Source organism: Nicotiana attenuata, unplaced genomic scaffold (genome assembly GCF_001879085.1).
Source record: "Nicotiana attenuata strain UT unplaced genomic scaffold, NIATTr2, whole genome shotgun sequence".
In the NCBI taxonomy this organism is placed as follows: Eukaryota; Viridiplantae; Streptophyta; class Magnoliopsida; order Solanales; family Solanaceae; genus Nicotiana; species Nicotiana attenuata.
In genome coordinates, this window is record NW_017675675.1 from 16,101 (window position 1) to 35,163 (window position 19,063).

A 19,063-nucleotide genomic window follows, 5' to 3' on the forward strand; every position below is an offset into this window, starting at 1 on the left:
TGTGGCCTGGTTTGCTGTCGTAATTTTGAAATTCATCCAATTCAATGATGTGTTTTTCTTTCTGCTAACAACATGAACATCTAAACATTAAAGAAAAAAAGAACATGTACCTCAAATATATGTCCAAACATCAAAAACTTTTAAATCAGCTACTCTTTCGCACTCAGTTTGCTTGCCCACTTCAATATTTACAACCAGAATAGGCAGCGTGAAAATATAATTTATTCAATATTTCTTGAGAAAGATGTCAGATTCTTATTTGAAAATTATTTTGTCAAAGAATTGATATCTTTAGTCCATTTAAGATCAAGTCATCAGGTCCTACCTTTTGTTTGAAGTTGGAACATATCTTTTATCACAATCTAATTGCTAATGAAGATATGTAGCCTAGTTGTGACTATTCAAGTGTACATACACACCTAGACATTTCTTCTCATTAATATAGTTTTCCAGTATGCATTTATTTGAAGAAGATGGAATATTCATCAGAACATACCAATAGAACAAAGGAAAGTGCGATGTTTCACTTGCTTCTTAGCTTGGTCCTGAACATATTCCAGAATATTTGGCTACTCTCATAACATCTATTAAAATTATCACAATTCTTTAGTGGATTGGATATAATTTATATATATATATATATCGAGGGTTAGGAACTCTTTCCGCATATTGTGACAAACAAAACACCTGATCTATGGAGTTCTTTATAAAACCAACATCTGATGTATTAACTTACAAATTTGACTAACTGCAGAAACTCTATTATGAGGTAGACTCTGGAGGAAAAACTTATATGGCAAATATATTTTTTGTTGAAGTATTTAAAACACATATAGTTATGCGTTTGGATTCAATAACTTGCAAACAAGCGACATTAGTTACTTCTACATAGTCACTATTTTATGGAACCATAGAGTAAATACAGATTTACTAATCGATGCTTTTAGAAATAAGTTGAGTTAAGTAAATACAATTTCTGTTTTTCATATCATAAGTCATTTAATCTGATGATTAATCAACTTTAGTCCAAAGTCATTGCATTGCCTTAAAATAGTGTTATTCAATTCTAACTCTTCGTGTATTTTTTTCACTTCTCTTTTGTGGATTACAAGGTATTGGGACATATCCGCCACCATGCAAAATGAGGACCTTGAGGAGATGCGTCGAACGATTCAACAACTTTCTAAGAACTGTGCGGATGAACGAGAAAAAAGAAAGCATGAAAGAGAAGATTAGAGACGCACTTAGGAATGACATCGACTCCCTCAAGGCTCAAGTGAACCACTTAATCGGCCTGCCCCGCTCTCCGCCAAAAAGCCACATTTATGAAGAGGATGAAAGTGATGGAAATAATACAAATGATGAAGAAGATTGGGGGGGGGGGGGGATCCGAAGATGAGTGATTGTATGTTTGGTTGGATTGTTGTTTAGTTGGATATTAACTTTGAATGTTACATTTTGATGTTTGGTTGGATAGTTATGATGTTTGATAGGATAATTTGGATATTTGGATGTTTGATGGGATAATTTGGATGTTTGGATATAGTTTATAAAATTTTGTTACTGTTAAGTTGAGTTTTATTGTGGTTATATTTTAGTTTGTATTGTAATATTCTACTGGCAGGTGGTGCAACAAAAAACAGGCACTGGCTGCCAAAAATGTACCAGATTTACCGAGGGACTTACAGATAGAGTCCGTCGGTAAGTAAAATTATTTGACCAACTGCTGTCAGAAATGTACAGGTGGCTTTCCGATGGGGTCCGTCGGTACTTACCGATGGATTCTGTCGGTACATTTTACCGAGGAAGGATTTACCTACCAACCACTTACCGATGGACTTCCGTCGGTAAAGCCTTGTTAGCAACGGACATCCGTCGGTAACGTGCGTCGGTAAACGGGTGATTTTTAGTAGATATAATTACTCGGCGTAACCTCGCAGTAGAGGCGGATCTAAAATTTCAAGCTTATGGGTTTGAAATTCTTGTTGTTGCTACTGTGTTAAAACACAAAATCAGAAAAAACTGTTAGAAGAATAAAAGAAATTAGAAAAAAACAGTAAAGATTAAGAAATATTCCGAGTCCACAATTTGCTTGTGCGTCCTTAAGGAATTTTAACCCCCTTACACGTTGCCAAGGTAATGGATTAAATCCTCCCAGGATAAAATGGAATAAACCTTCCTGCAACCGTGGCAATACAAACTGCAGGATACCAACGAACTTAAAGAACGGAGCAAAATCACACTTACGAATTTGAGAGAGAGAGAGACTGCAAATTAGAATGCAGTATTTTCAGAAAGAAGGAAGTTCTGTAATATTTTTGGTGTATAAAAAACGAAGTCATGCCTCAGAATTTATAGGCAATTATTGGAAGAGGTGTGATGTTTGTTCTGGAAAAGGTGCCTTTTCAGAAGTTTACGCGGCCTACCGCGGTCCTACCGCGGCCAGAGTGGCCCTCTGAATCTGCAGCAGGGTTCTGGCGCGGTCCTACCGCGATTACGCTAGGACCGCGGCCAGACTATCCTTCTGAATCTTCAGCAGTGATCTGACATTTAATTAATTATATCATTTGACAAATCCAAATCCAAAGCCGAGCAACGACGGCGGCACGAGGGATCATTCTCTTCAACTCCTTTTAAGAGCTTTAAGAAGTGATTCTATATATAAGCACACAAATGTAGTTGTCCCTCACCAATGAGGGACAAAGTGCAAGTCAAAAGCTCACTTCATTCAAATTTTTATTTCCCTCCATTTTATTTCCCACCATTTCCAATTCACACTCTTATACTTTAAAGCCCAATGCTTAAAGTCTTTGAAGCTCAATGTCTTTAAAGTCCAACAATTCTAATCTTTTTAAGTTAGTAGGTTCTACATTAATAATTTGTACATATTTAATAAAAATTATAAAACAAATGCAGGATTTAAACTAAAGTTTCTGGGTTTGATCGAACCCGCAGCTCCGCGTCTGCTCGGCAGCGTCAGATACATAATATGGCTAATGTCTGTCAAGTGTACCAGTAGTGAAGAACTATAGTGCAAGAAATTCTGCACTACTACTTTATTACATTACTTAAACCAACTATAAGTAATGTTATCAGCATGCTAAAGAACAACGTACACAATTTATAACAACTGAATAAACTATATTAGGCAAAGTTCATCAATAGTCACTTTTTAGCCGATAATTGAAAAATAGTTATTGTTATGAAATTTTAAATTCCACAAGTGAAACTCAAGGATATCGTTATGAAATTTCACATGTGAAATTTAGAACTTCATGACAGTGGCCAATGAGTGCAATTTCTACTAAAAGTTATTTATATTATTATATTAGAGTATATGATTTTTAATAAATTCGCTACACTAGAAGAGCTTTATTGGTTTATACCGTTAGTGACCAGTTTCAACTTGCAAACGTTTGCCGATATAGACCTTAAGTATGAAGAATTATCCTAAATAGTGGTCTATCTAACCGTTTAAAGTAAAAATTATTGAAGATTATAATTTATGTATAATATATGTATAATCAGTATACACGATCTTTATTTACTAGATAGGAAAAATATATAGTGAACCAATCGGCTATTTGTGTAAAAATCCCTTTGAGTATCGACCTTTATGGGGGAAGTACACGAACAACTATTATTAGGGCTACTATTTAGAGCTTAGCCAATACTTATTTTTTTCTAAAGTTTTGAAGACAATTCAAGACATTTGTGTCCTGAAAAAATTGAACAAGAAAACTGAAATTTAGAACATATTGGCTAATTCCTAAATAATATACCCCTCAGAGTGGCTACCTGATGTCATTTCTACCTTTTGGCTAAATAGCACGAGCTAGCTAGTTTTCGGACTGGTCATTCAAAAATAGCCAGCGTTTGCAAAATTATTAAAAAATAACCATTATTTTGCTGCAACACGAAAAGTTCCAGCATAATATACTGGAGATCGGTGCACCCGTGTATGAACTTCCAGCATATTATGCTAGAACTCCAACACGCAAAACGTTCCAGTATAATATACTGGGTATTTTTCTGGATTTTGAATAGTGTTTTCGTTAAGATTTATCTTTACATGAAAAGTGGCTAAATTTCGATTACTTTTGAAAGTGTGGCTATTTTTGAATGACCACTTGTAAATCTGACTATTTTTGAATTTCTCCCTTACCTTTTTTATGGAGAAACTTTCATAAATACAAGACCTATAAGTGTTAATTATATAAGCTACAACTAATTTAGACATTACAAATTGTGCAACTAACTTTTTTGCATGTAATTCCATTTATACCACAATCAAGATTATCGCTATAATAAAAAGCTAAAACTAAGGAGATTTTCTATATTAGTGGTAACAGTTTCTAACCTAAAAACCTCCAACACGATTGGCTAACATTCTAATCCATTTTCACCGCTATTCCACCAGAAACCAATTTTAGATTGTACTCTAATATATAGTATGGTATACGTAATATATATAATTAATTTTCCTTTTTAGCTGATATTTGCAATCTCCTCATCCATGAGTCCGGAACCGAAATATTATCTTTTTGGACTCAAAACACTTTTTTAGATGTAAAAAAAAAGTTACCAAAATATATAAAACGCGATTCAAAACTGCATTTTACAAAAACGCGGTTGAAAACCACATTTTACCATAATTCTCCTTTTCATTTCAACTCAGTATAAACAGCAAAACTGGGACCCATCTTGAAACTGCGTCCCACACATCAATAATAGTGTTTTTTATTTCCCCCACATTTAAACTCTTATCGAAAATAGTGTTTTTTCACATACTTCTTTGTCATTCCCTCATCATTATCATTTATAGACATACTAGTTTTGCAAATAATTTAACTTGTTATCATATGTTATTTAAGTTTATTTTTCATTACCAAATCGAGTTTGCTAAAATTAATTATCGGCTGTGACATGTTAATTTAATCTAATAATGTTTAAAAAAAAGTATGAATTTAAACATATCTTAAATTATGAATAAAATTCTAGACATAACATACAAATATTATACTATTAATGTAGTTTTAGCAATTATAGGAGGCTATTTAATTTTTTCTCGTTCATCAAATATTAGATTTATTTTATATAATTACTTTTCTTTCTCATTTTCAGCGACACAACTTTTTTTATTTGTGTGAAAAAGAATAACGCATTTTTCTTTTTGGGAATCATTCAAATCTAAGTATTTCCATTCTAATGTAGCTGGTAGGGATTCACTTGATATAAAATTTAAACAAAATATATAAAAACGCGGGGGACTTTAATCATCATATTTATATCAATAATTGTGATATTTTAATCACTTGAACATAATGGACGGATGAGGTACCTGTTACTATAGGTAATTTATCCTATTGCTGTAAAAAAAAAATTGCACTATCACTTTGCAGTAGCTAAGCTAAAATTATGTATGCAGGCATATATATGTTTGCTGATGTGTGGGACCCAGTTTCAAGATGGGTCCCCAGTTTTGCTGTTTATACTGAGTTGAAATGAATAGGAGAATTATGCTAAAACGTGATTTTCAACCGCGTTTTTGTAAAACGTGGTTTTCAATCGCATTTTTGTAAAATGCAGTTTTGAATCGCATTTTACCTTAACGTCCCAAACGGCCGTTAAGGTAAAACGCGGTTCAAAATCGTGTTTTACATATTTTGATAACTTTTTTTTTACACCTAAAACAATATTTTGAGTTCAAAAAGATAACATTTCGGTTCCGGACTCCTCATTCCATTAGGTGTTATCGAGTAATTATAGCATTTTTGCATAGAGGAAAAAATACATATTAGATCTAGATGGCCATCAAACCTTTTTATACAATATATTTCATATCAAAAAGTGTACCCCGTAATATCATATGTTATGAAAAAGTATACTTTTCAGATGCGTGTGTAGTGTAATATATATATATATATATATATATATACCATACATATATATCATATATCATATGTAATTATACAGAATACTAACATTGATTAACACTTTACTAAAACTTAGTGTAAATGAAATTTTATTATAATCTACCTTTACAATACTATATACACATATAATGCCACAACGCATACAACTGGAAAGAAAGAAAGGACATTAACAAATATATTATATATTCTATGTCAATTATATAAATAAAATATTTCTCCCCCTTTTCATGGGTTTTGTTTACAACAATGGGAATGGATCTTCTACCCATTTTTCTCGGATATAGTTAACGAATTCACCCAAATCAAAAACCTTATAATCTATTGAATTAAAATGTGCAGAAGTTTTGGGATGATATGCGAGTTAATAATACTAGATTTTGGGGAAAAGACGAAGAATGGTATAGTGGAGGCAGAAATAGGTTAGTGATTAAGCCATTTGGTGAAGAAAAAGGTTTAGTGGAAAGAAAAAAAATAATTTTACTCCTATAAGATATTTTAGGCGTATCAAAATTGTATCTAATTTAATTAAAAAGTTAAAAAGTTGTAATAAATTATATATAAAGTAATTTTTTTAAAAGTGGTTGTATTTTTTATAAATAACTCTTTAGATTGTTGTATTCCAGTCTTCCAGGTAAATTTCTCTTTTTTATGTTCTGCAATCAGCCCAAAACAGCCTCTAAAGCCCAAGCCCAAACCCGTAATAGCACGTGAATATCACCGAGTTATCAATTTTTGCTTCAACAACCAATCAAAGAGGGAGAGAGAACGAGGGAGGAGAAACTAGAAACAGATCTATTCAACTCCAATACTCAAAAACTCTCTGTATAATTTACTATTCTCAGATCCAAATCCTAACGACAATGTCGACCTTCGCCGGAGATGAAACTGCTCCTTTCTTCGGCTTCCTTGGCGCCGCCGCCGCCCTGGTTTTCTCCTGTAAGTTCCTCCAACCCTATCCCAGATCTGCAGATGAATTATATATATAGTTAATTTTTTTCTTGAAAAATATGTGTTATTATTCTTATAAAATACAGTTGTAGTCTGCATATGCTAACCTAATTCCTTTTTTCATGAACTATATATAGTTGATTTTTTAATAAATATATGTGTTTTACTAATTCTGCACCACAGATTAAGCTTCGAGCAAATTTTATGCTTTATGCTTATTTGCAAGCTTATGGAGTACTAATTATGCTTATTTAGTAGTAATTTGAGATTTGTTCTAGAGTTACATATACAGTTGATTTTTTTTTTTTGGAAATTTAAAATTATGCTTAATCTGTACCGTTGTCACCACCAAAGACAATGTGATTTTGCATCTGTAAGCTTTCAAACGTTGGATCCACCTTTGCAACAGATACGAGTATGTTGTTTGCTTATTTATAATGGATCTCGAATCTAATGTTTTTATGAATGATTTGTAGGTATGGGGGCAGCTTATGGAACAGCGAAGAGTGGTGTTGGAGTGGCGTCAATGGGAGTGATGAGACCTGAGTTGGTGATGAAATCTATTGTGCCAGTGGTTATGGCTGGTGTGTTAGGTATTTATGGGTTGATTATTGCTGTGATCATCAGTACTGGGATTAACCCCAAAACAAAGTCGTATTACCTATTTGATGGCTATGCTCATCTCTCGTCCGGTCTTGCTTGTGGTCTTGCTGGCCTTTCTGCTGGAATGGCTATTGGTATTGTTGGTGATGCTGGTGTTAGGTATTGATTCCTTGATTTTCTTTTCTTTGTTTTTGTTGTCCTTTTCTTTCTTTGCTTGCTAGTGCCTGTTGGATCAGAATTCAATAATTAGGACTTTTAAATGTGAAAGATCATATATGAATAACTCCTGCACCATTGAGTTTTAGTACTATGTTGTTAGAACAATCTAGAGTTGGTTTTAGTACTGTTCATCTCTTGGTTTAACGGCGAGGATAAGTTTTAGTTTCCGAGCCCTTAAAAAGCAATTTTTAGTAGTAGAACTAGAGTTTCAATGCGAGTGGCTCCAGTAGAATGTAGAATGTTGCAATTTTATATTGATGACTTGGTGTGTGTTTTCATGAGCTTTTAGGTTTGTTGAAATTGCTGCTAACATCTGCAGGAATTTTTTTTTTGGTAGATAGTAAAAATAAGAAGCTCAAACAGAAACATAGTTGCTTAGTAGTTAAGTCAAATTTAATTGTTCAACTAATATAGAGCAGAAGGCTCTTAACCTTGTGTCATGGTTTCGACCCCCATGTTGGGAATGCCAATGTAATGAGTAAATATATTTACGACCTTACTTGAACAATTTCTGTTCTATAGGCTCTAAGGAGAAAGAAATAAAATCTGGTGGATGAATCATTGGCATGAGAACGGAGCAGGAACTTTTCTGAATAAATTGGTTAATATGCCTTCAAATAAAACTAAACTAAAGTTTTATTTGTTTTAATTAACTATCTTAATTGCCAGATCCCCTTCCACATATCTCAACTGTTTAATTGCTGCTAAACTAAAATCCATATGATAATGGTGAATACTCACAACATCTTACCCATTCGTGTTAGAGAACCCAACTTTTTATATATTGGAAATTTGGAATGGTTCTGTCTCAAGTTTGGCATTGAGGTGCAGTTGTTGTTTGCATCTTGGAATGTCATTTTCAATTAAACTTAGCCGGTTTGGCCATAAAAAAAATTCACTTTTTTTTCGAAATCAATGTTTGGCCATAGAATTTTCACTTGAAGATAAATTTTGGAATTTTTCAAAATTTTGAAAAATTCCAAAAAGTTGTTTATCAAAATTTTCACCGAAATCACTCAAAAAATTCAAAACAATCCAAAATTATATTCATGTCCAACCCAAACACAACTCTAATTTTCAAATACCATTTTCACTGGAAAAAAATTTCACCTTTTTTCGGAATTTTACAGTTCTTATGTCCAAACGCCCACTTAGTACTTTTTATTTTTATTTTATGTCCGAATTCCCATTTAAAGTTAACTCCTTTGACTCTTGAAATCTGCAAACCACCACATATATTGGAACGGGGGGGGGGGGGGGGGAGTTAATAAAAAAAAAGAAAAAAAATAGTGATGCCGGGACTTTGTTAGGGGTGTGTGGTATGAGTTTCTGTTTGACAACGGCTGCCTCGTTGTGTCCTTTTTTTCTTCCAGTTTCAAGCTGCTGGCAAAACTTTACCAATCATTATTCCATTGTCTCCAGAGAATCTATACCAAAATGACCTTTTCCGGTCTGTACTAGATCACTGGTAGTATGCTTTAAGATAGCTTATTGTTTGATCAGCTTGCAACGTTCCTGAAAAAGAAAATATCTAACGTAAAATCAAAGACACAGACTAAACACCCTGAAGTCTAGTAGAAGAATGTCTCTTAAGAAAGTGGGAAGTGGATTTAAAAACAAAACAAAAAAATAGTATTTTGCTTTTCAAGATCAGTGGACAGTTAGAGCTCACTGATTTCCTTCAAATCTTACAACTTTATGGTTCGAGGTGAGCTGCGAGCAAACTGTTCCAAACAGAGGTGCATATTCTGCAGTCAATAAAGTCGAAATATGGTAGTATATTACAACAGAATGGGCGGCTTCCAGGGATAGTTGCTGCCTTACGATTCCTTCTCTCCTTATCTTTTAGCCACTTGTCAACTCTTTGCTTAGCGTTCACAACATAAGTCTTTTGAAACAGCCTCTTGCAGATAAATGCTGTGTACAATGGACCCTATTGGGTCCGGCCTTTCCCTGGGCCACACACATAAGGAGAGCTTTGTGCACCGAGCTGTCTTTATTATTGTTTTCAATATGCATTGACTTCTATTGCGTCTAAAGAAAACATACATTGGCTTCTAGAAATCACCGGTTCTCAAGTCTATCTTGACTTTGCCAAAACAATGGATGAAATGTAAAGCCAAAGGCTCAATCTAATGACTGTTGCAGGCTAATTGTTACATATTCAGCTTGGGGCTGTTCTGTGCTCTTCATTTTGTTTGGAATGTCTTATTTGTTTTTCTGTTGTAATGCTGACTGTTATTTTATAGATGATTTTCTCTGTACTGAACAACAACTATTTTCTAGGGCTAATGCACAACAACCTAAGCTTTTCGTTGGGATGATCCTCATTCTCATTTTCGCTGAAGCTTTGGCTCTTTATGGGCTTATTGTTGGCATTATCTTGTCTTCCCGAGCTGGGCAGTCTAGAGCTGAGTGAAGTTAACCCCATTCTTACCGGGCTGTATGTGAAGCTGCAGAAGACCAAGGCAGTCAAAAGTATCTATTACGTGTATTGTTATTCATTACCCCACAGCTGCCACTATATTCAGTGGTGCAATGTTCTGTCTGTAGAAATAGGAATTCAATTTTTCTACTCAATAATAGCTTAAAGAGCTGTGCAATTTGGTCAGTATTTATCGTATATTTTGCAGTGAACGGTCTGAACCATTTTCTTTATGAGATTCGTGCATGTATCATTTCATCTTAATTTATTATGTTTATGGTGCAACATCTATGAGCTTGAATATTTCTTTGATCAGCAAGTTATATTTGGTTGTACTACTTGAAGATGCAAATACTTGGTGCGCATCTATTTAGTTGATATTCTGGATTTTCTCATGTAATTTTGGGCAGCACAAATTCATCTTAGGTAGTCTTTACTCTTATCTGGTCTGACTACTAGTAAAACTATCATCTCCAATCTGATAATAGTTCACTTTCTTTGTTTCTAAATATGTTATTCGTCAGTTGGTCTCTTACGTTAGAGGACCTATATTTGACCAGTAATTCAGTTTAGTATATTATTCAATAGTTAATATTATTTTGGGAGCACTCAAAAATAAAAATAAAAAATAAAAAAGATAAAGTTGAGACAGATTACCAAACAGCCAATTTGGCTATACTAGGAGTTCAATGGGTCTGGTTAGGTTAATGTTTGGGTCAATATGAGTTGGTCAGAAACTATAATTAAGTAGTAATAAGTGTTATATACCGATGCTCCACCCCCACAAAATATAATTACCAATCTATTTAATCCCTAGTAACATAAAAAGATGAAAAATTACATATATACGTCCGCACATCGATTGGTTTATGTTTTCAACTTATTAGAGTAACCTATCTCAACCTAGTATATTTGATGGGTTGATTTGGGCTGAGTTCAGCTTGATCCATTAACTAAAATGTGTAAAAACAGCACGGTCTAGCCAATTTTCGGATTGGTCATTCAAAAATAGCCAGCATTTACCAAGTCAATGAAAAATAGCTACTATTTTGCTGCAACAGAGACCGGTCCAGCATAATATACTGGAGTTCGGTGCACCTGTGTTCCAGCATATTATGCTGGAACTCCAACACACGGAAAGTTCCAGCATAATATACTGGAGATTCGAGCACTTGTGTATGAACTTCTAGCATATTATACTGGACCGGTATACTTTGCTGGAACTCCAGTATATTATGCTGGAGTTCCAGCATACTTATCTTGGAACTCCAGTATAATATGCTGGAGTTCAAGTATACTTATGCTGGAACTCCAGCATAATATACTGGCGTATTTTCCGGGTTTTGAACAGTGTTTCGCTCAGATTTATCTTTACATGAAAAGTGGCTAGATTTCGATTACTTTTAAAATTGGGTTATTTTTGAACGACCACTTATAAATCTCGCTATTTTTGACTTTCTCCCCTAAAAAGTTGGTGTTCAACCAATAAAACTTGAACGGGCTATGTAATTGTGGATCAATAACAATGAATTTATGGACAAGCTAAATGAAGTGGTATTGACGGATCAACAGCCTGAGCTTCTTCAGAAGCTGTCCCAAGGAAAGCCTACCTTGAGAATAATGTATGAGCTATTTCAATGCATACTTAAAATGGGTCCTATTGGCCAGGTATGCTAGCTTATTTAATCTCTGATCCCCCTTCCTGGAAGTTTGGCAAATCTTTTCTCTCTTACTTCATATTTTCTGTAACGGGTCATTGGATTGCGGATTTCTTAACATTCTGCTTTCTGAAAATTAGTCATTATTTCAGCTGTGGATTGAAGGGGGCCTTGGCGTAACTGGTAAAGTTACTCCCATGTGACCAGGAGGTCACGGGTTTGAGCCGTGGAAACAGCCTCTAGCATAAATGCAGTATAAGGCTGCCTACATAGACCCTTGTGGTCCGGCCCTTCCCCGATACCCGTGCATAGCGGCAACTTAGTGCACCGAATTGTCCTTTTTAGTCATTATTTCAGCAATTCATTTAAAAGGAGCCAACTTAAAATAGAGTGTTCAAAAATTGCCAAATGATTTTATGTTCATACTTCTTGCAGTGTGAATCTCTTATGCTTGTTTGCACTTTTTCTTTTCTTTTTTTCTTTCCCTGTTCTCAAAACTTATTTATATAATTAAATGTCTAATAACTTGAGCAAGCTCAAGAGCATTTGCTGGTTGTTTTAGGCTCTCTTTGAATTGGTTGGTTTCAATTTCATCAAGAAGTTGTAAACTTCAACTAGGCAATTAATGTACTCAAGGTCACAACTCTTTGAAAACAAAATAATGTACTCTAGGTCAGAATTCTTATAGAATTATGAGTATTAAAGAATAGTAAAAAAAAAAGTGACAACTCAGGTGCACAAGGCATCCCGTGTTCACGTAGGGTTCAGGGAAGGGTCATATCCTAAGGGGTGTGGTGTAGATAGCATACCCTAATGCAAGCATTAGTGGCTGCTTCCACGGCTCGAACTTGTGACCTAAAGATCACACGGAGATAACTTTACTATTGCTCCAAGGCTCCCCTTCTATTTAAGAATAGTAATATACATCATTTAAAATGGAAGAGAGAGCGGTTACCGCTCATGATAAATCATCTGTGTAAATAACCTTTCATGGATAAAGTTCTTAATTGCACTTGATTCCAAATGAAGTCTTAGTTTAATTGGAAGTTTTGCCAACACTTGTCTCTTGCAGACAACTACCTACTTTACCCTATGTGAACCTGTTACCCACATTTGTTCCTGCATACTTTTTTCCCTTTTGAATTGACATGGTATCATTTGTTTTATCCATTGTTTATACTTTTTTTTCTTTGGTATAGGGCCTCTCAATGCTATTTGGTGCAGATTTTCTGCCAAAAGGTAATGAAAAGGAAATCCGGGCAAAATTTAATGGATATCTGACATTGATGGACTCAATGACCAACGAAGGCAAGTGAGCTAAAATTCAATGAGGTTTTCTTTAAGCTAATTGATGTAATCCTTATTTACTTTTAGAATTCAGTATAATCTTTTGTTAAAGAAAATTGTGGTATAATTGCAGAATTGGATAGTTCCAATCCAAAGCTTATGAATCAATCCCGGATCATGCGAATAGCTAGGGGTGCTGGCCGTCGAGTACATGAGGTAATAGAGTTGCTGGAAGCATACAAGCGACTTGCAAATACGAGCAAGAATAAATCTTTAATGAAGGGACTAAATCAAATGGGAGGTGCAGGTGGTTTACAGAACATCATAAAGCATATGAGTTCCTCCAAAGATATGATGGGTATATTTGGTGGTGGCCGTAAATAAGTAAAGATTACATCAAAAGCATAAATTTACAGATTTACAAAGTCAAGAACTAGCAATTCCTGTCTATATAGTTAAAGCACGCACAATTTTGAGTTCTTCCACTGATAGTATGTTGTATTGTTACCTTGTTTGTATAATTTATTAGCAAGATCTTGGCCTTTAATCATATGGAAACACGTGGCAGCATACTACAAGTTACTAAGAAAAACTGAACCAAAGAGCATGGGCTTGTTCAATAACATTGGTTCTCTTTACTTATCAATTTAGATAGAACTGGGTCAACTACACTTGGGCTAACTCAAAATATGACTTGATTTGGTGGGGTGCGCCAGGCTACGGCAGTAGTGCAACGCCAAAGCGACGCGCGAAGGCCCGGATAGCAAGCTATTCTGATGGACCTTCCCCCTTAAAAAATTGAGTTAATATCGTGTGGGCCGATGGCCCACATATCAGATATTAAACTGATAAGAACAGATACTACACTTGATCTTAGCCAAAAGGCCGAGAAAGGTATGCCTTAACAAGTATTCAGGCCTTCGTTCTTATAGCAGCTCTCTGCTGTCTACTTCTTAGCTTCTATCGATGTGGGATAATAGGAAACTCCCAAAGGATATCCTTCTTGCTCTTTTGAAGTGTAAAAACGTAGAAAATGAAGTAAACTGAAGCAATAAATTTTAGTTTTATCTTTGTTTACACTTTCTTCATAAATTCATGTTCATATCTGGGACACGTAGAATTAAAGATCAAATAATATGAATATACAATTAAAAGCTTAATCGATCATTAGGTCAAGGAAAATAAGATGTCAAAACAACTGAAAAATAGGTTTTCTGACCAATTGAATATTTGGAATGCATAGTATATTTTTTATTTTTGGTTAAAAACCTGTACGGTTTATTCAATTAAATTACATTAATACATCTTCCTCAGCGACAAATTTATTAAATTACACATAGTTTGCGTTTAAAATTCACCATCAATCATGTATATAGACTTCAGTGCGAATACTACAAATCCTTCTATTCCAGCAACAAGTATGATTCATGAAGAAAATCGTCAAAGCTGATAACACCAAAGAAAATAAATTAATATAGGTAAATAAGTATTTGCTTATTTTAGAAGTCTTAACTTCTCACAAGAATGACCTCACGTTCAAAGGATAACCATGCTGCAGAAGTTGAAAAGATTCAAGATACAACTGGCGACTGTGCTTTTTATTCAGTTTTACTACTCGTTTTCAAAAAAATAACATGATCAACATATATAATGCATAATTCATTGCTATATATTTTCATTTTCTAAGCTTAATGTGCAAATAGTGACCAAAAATAAGGATAGATCATTAACACAGATCTATTTTACATTATAGTGTAGATTTTGTGTGCATACATCCATAAACATGATCATGCCTACATTAGCACATTACAAAGCATGCATAATCCTGAAGAATGATGCACGATGTTCTATTTTACATATTTCACATCTCTTCTTAAAAAGCTAAAGAGTGTTATGATCTTGCAAACTAACTTTGTTCAATATCTCACCCAATGCTTCTAAAGTGAACTTGTATCGTTCATTCGATTTCCTTCCCTCTTCCACCAACTTCACAGCACACTTGTATAAATTATCATACCTGTGGACTGGATTCTTGGTGTCAATCAAATTGCAACCGTAGTCAAGAACATAACTACGATGAATATCCTTTCTCCAACGTGAAAGAATGTACTGAGGTGGGATCTCCTCAAAACTGTTCTGACTTAGAACACACAAAGCGTGCCTGCACAGGAAACCCTCCAGGTTGAATAAACCACAAGCACAAAGAACTTCCGCAACAGCTGTATTCAACGTAACCTCATAATCTTTTGCTTCATTCACATTCTCAACTTCATGTTCCTTAACAATGTAAGTTACAATTGACCCATCAATACTTACTTGTCTTGTGCTTAAACACGAAAACATTCCCTCGACTTCGATTTGGAATTTTTCAAATATGTGATTCGTATAAACTTTAGATAGCTGCATTTCAAAATAAAATCTTGATTTCAACATAAAACTGGAATTCCTTGATTCTGTATCAGCCAATGCTTCTCTTTGATAGATTTCCTTCAGACATTGGTTATAGCTGTTAAGGAACTCTTTTAGGGGAGTATGATTAGCCAAATACTCATCAAAAGGAGAAGCCTCTTTCTCACTGAGTGTCACAGAAACCATCCCTGCCAGAAATGTATCCTTTAAATAGACAGGGGCCCAGTGTTTACGATTGTCGTGGAGTGTCTGGAGCCATTTATGGTCCCTAATTCCATGGCATAGTATCATGTCCTCCCAAGCTGCTTCGAACTCTTCTGCTCTTGATGATTGGTAAATTGCTTTAGTAAATGCTTTCTTGATTACTTCATATTCATGCAACCCACCCAATTCCTCTGGAACTTTCTTCATGATATGTGACAAAGAAAAACAATAAGATGACCGCGGGAGAACATCCGCAATAGCAGTTTGCATAACTCTAGATTGGTCAGTTATGATGGTCTGCGGAGGGCGGCCAACCATGCATGTCAGCCATGCCCTTAACAACCATATAAATGACTCTACAGTCTCTCCTGCAACCAAACCACAGCCTAATGGGACAGATTGTCCGTGGTGATTAACTCCGGCAATTACCACTAGTGGAATCTCATATTTGGTGGTCAAACAAGCAGTGTCAATTCTGACCACATCACCAAAATAACTATACGCAGCCTTAAATCTTGCTTCCGCCCAAAACACATTCCGCAAGCATCCTTTCTCATTTAGGTCCATTACATAAAAGAAATCAGGGTTTACCAACTGTAGATCAATGAAGAAACTGTGAAAAGCTTGAGCATCTCCAGGTTTAAGAATCAAATGGTTGTTGGACTGGACAATCGTGTTCCTGAATTCACCTTCATCAATGTTTAATTTTCGAACATCATCTGGATCAATAATGACAGTTCGGAATAACCTAATTTTCTGAATGTCTTGATTAGCATCCATCTGCAAGGACCTTTTACTCCCCGAACTGATGTTTCTATGAGATTTATAGAACTTTTCAGTTGATGGACTAACGAGGTGGTTGTGTTCAAGTTCAACTTCAATTATTCTCCATCTTTTGTTCTCCATCAATCTGAACTTTATCATTGCTGGACAGCCAGTTCTTGTCTCAGGTCTGGGCCGGTTCGCTTCGCTTTTCTTTTTAAATCCTGCACTGCTGCAGCTTAGTTTTCCTCTATACCTTTCCCTACTCTTCCTATACCATGTATTACTCACTCTGACCCCAAATCCATGCACTTTAGCATAACAATTGTAAAAGTAATATACATCCTCATATGTCTCGAACTCCATTCCAAAAGCCGGAGGAACAGGATTTTCGCCTTCAATAACACCAGATTGGCCAACATATTCTGTCATCGCACACTCCCCATCAATCTCGAATTCCTCAGTTTCATCATCGAAGATGGGTTCGGCATTGAGTGAAAGACCATCCATTTGGAATGTTGTAGAACCATCAACATCAATTTCTGTAATATATAAATGAGAAGAGGATTCGTCAAAGGTGGTCAGGGACGACAACCCCAGGAGAGGAGGGTGGAGGCGGACGATAGCGAAAGATAAAGCCAAAATAACTTTTTTATATAATGATATCAATAAGGAAATATTCCAGACGTGTTTCTCCCCAACTACAGAACTAATGAGAGGCCGAGGGCTATCGGGGAAATAGTTACTGTATAACATTGAAGAGTGTCTTTTTATGCAGGAAATAAGACAATGTTTCTCTCTGGGAATTCTTCTAACAAGAGTTTGAGACGTATTTTACAATATAAAAGGTTCTGCTTACACTGGTCTAGATGCCAACTTCAATATTAGCCTGAAGTATGAGAAAGCCATAAGGTTGTAAAGAAGAGTATACAGCTCACAATGATCCATTTCAACAATATATTTTTACTTCTTAGTATATCAGTAGGAAACTTTCCATTGCATCTCTTTTTGTTACATAGGCAAACACCTGAAGCAAAATTTCTTCAAAAGTCTATAAAAGATCGAACAGCGAAAAAAACGTTAAAAAAGAAGTTGATTTACACTTTAAAAAATAGGCGAGAATATCAATATCCTTGAATGAAAAGAAAAAAAAAACTCAAATTTGAAGGATGAACATTCCGGCAATAACAGCAAAAAGCAGAATCTTCTCAAGATTAACTATGAATATAAGCAAAAATATACAGGCACAAAAAACAACAAGCACACTAGTGTTACTCGTGAGAAGATTCCGAATAAGTACTCGAAACATATACTCCTTCCGTTTCAAAAAGATGAACCTATTTCCCTTTTAGTCAGTTTCAAAAAAGAACCTTTTCTAGATTTAGAAACAATTTAACTTTAAAATTATCTTTAATGAGATGATTTAACGCCACACAGATATCTACAGTTGTTTTAAACCACAAGTTTCAAAAGTATTTCTTTTTTCTTAAACCACGTACCTAATCAAATAGTTTCAAACAAATTGAAACAGAGGGAGTATTATATTTCTCAACGCAAATTGAAAGCAGCCATTTCTACAGATGAAAAGTTAGGGGATAGCTCACTAAGAGCGCACCCCCTCCCACCCACCGGGGGGTTGCATTTGGGTCCATAGGGGGAGCTACATAATCTGAGCAAATATCGAGAATTTCATTTCCTGTGTTCTGTTTTGATAAAGATGATAACCCACTATCAAAATCATTAAATTAGTATGGGTTTAGGTTAATTGGGTATGTACAGCCTAAAATAAAGATCAATTCTTGGAATTAGAGGTGAAGGGTTGAGCATTGAACACTATGAGCTGAGGGATAAGACAAGAAGGAGAAGCAGAAACTAAAGAATTGCTACTAGGGTAAACCAAACTTTGAGCAAATTAAAATGGAAATTTAAACAAAGATTCTCACCTGAGCCACTGCCGGCGGTGATCGGCTGAGTTCCTCTTGTCTTTCAGCCAAAAACGGCTAATCAATTGATGGTGTTTTAACTCATTTAACTATTATTTTATTTTCGACTTACAAATTTAGTAATGTCTCCCTTGTTGAACGAGGATAAAGCTTCTTATAGCTTGCAAGAATATTGCTAATTACATCTATTGATTGGTTTATTAATCTATTGAATCGTTTATCGTTGCAACTGATGTTCAACATTCAGAAAAGGAAAAGATGTTCGAAAAATGGATTACAATGTCCGACAAAGAATAAAACTTATTTGTTTAAAAGCTTATTAATAAGATTTGAATTGATTTTTTTAAAACTTACCTTGATTTTTTAGTTTCCGAAAAAAGTTTAAGTTTGATTTTCAAAATTGGACCTTTTTTTAAGTCGAAACGGTTTGGCTTTGATTTTTTCTACGAGCTGAAATAATGTGTGCGACACAGAAATTGATGTAATGTTCTTTGAGATACACTAAAAAATGTAAAAGCAAAANCTTTATGACGTAATTTGAAAATTTTGGCATCAAAGTGCCCCTGCAAGAAAAGCCGATAGAAAACAGGCAGAAGGGAAGGGGGGCTTGCACCTAATTATAGCGGGTTTGGCCAAGCTTCTCCCCACTTCAAAAGTGCTTTTTACAAA

At 34.9% G+C, this 19,063-nt stretch overlaps 3 protein-coding genes across 4 annotated transcripts; 2 read left to right on the forward strand and 1 right to left on the reverse strand.

Moving 5' to 3' along the window:
• The first annotated feature begins 6,647 nt into the window (after window positions 1–6,647).
• On the forward strand, window positions 6,648–10,469 carry LOC109220325 (V-type proton ATPase 16 kDa proteolipid subunit). Its single transcript, XM_019384787.1, has 3 exons — window positions 6,648–6,872; window positions 7,361–7,646; window positions 9,993–10,469. The coding sequence occupies exons 1-3, from the start codon at window positions 6,797–6,799 to the stop codon at window positions 10,123–10,125; spliced, it is 495 nt and encodes a 164-aa protein (XP_019240332.1). The 5' UTR covers window positions 6,648–6,796; the 3' UTR covers window positions 10,126–10,469.
• Window positions 10,470–11,633: 1,164 nt separating this feature from the next.
• Window positions 11,634–13,730, forward strand: LOC109220323 (signal recognition particle 54 kDa protein 2-like). The gene is made up of 3 exons (XM_019384784.1): window positions 11,634–11,799; window positions 12,989–13,097; window positions 13,210–13,730. The coding sequence occupies exons 1-3, from the start codon at window positions 11,665–11,667 to the stop codon at window positions 13,458–13,460; spliced, it is 495 nt and encodes a 164-aa protein (XP_019240329.1). The 5' UTR covers window positions 11,634–11,664; the 3' UTR covers window positions 13,461–13,730.
• Window positions 13,731–14,770: 1,040 nt separating this feature from the next.
• LOC109220324 (protein FAR1-RELATED SEQUENCE 6-like) lies at window positions 14,771–18,514 on the reverse strand. 2 transcript variants are annotated; one of them, XM_019384785.1, is made up of 2 exons: window positions 18,395–18,514; window positions 14,771–16,993 (listed from the first exon to the last, which is right to left on the reverse strand). In XM_019384785.1, the coding sequence occupies exon 2, from the start codon at window positions 16,959–16,961 to the stop codon at window positions 14,958–14,960; it is 2,004 nt and encodes a 667-aa protein (XP_019240330.1). In that variant the 5' UTR covers window positions 16,962–16,993; window positions 18,395–18,514; the 3' UTR covers window positions 14,771–14,957. The 2 variants fall into 2 exon arrangements, with proteins under 2 accessions (XP_019240330.1, XP_019240331.1); XM_019384786.1 differs by lacking the exon at window positions 18,395–18,514 and adding an exon at window positions 17,311–17,592.
• Between the last annotated feature and the right edge of the window lie 549 nt (window positions 18,515–19,063).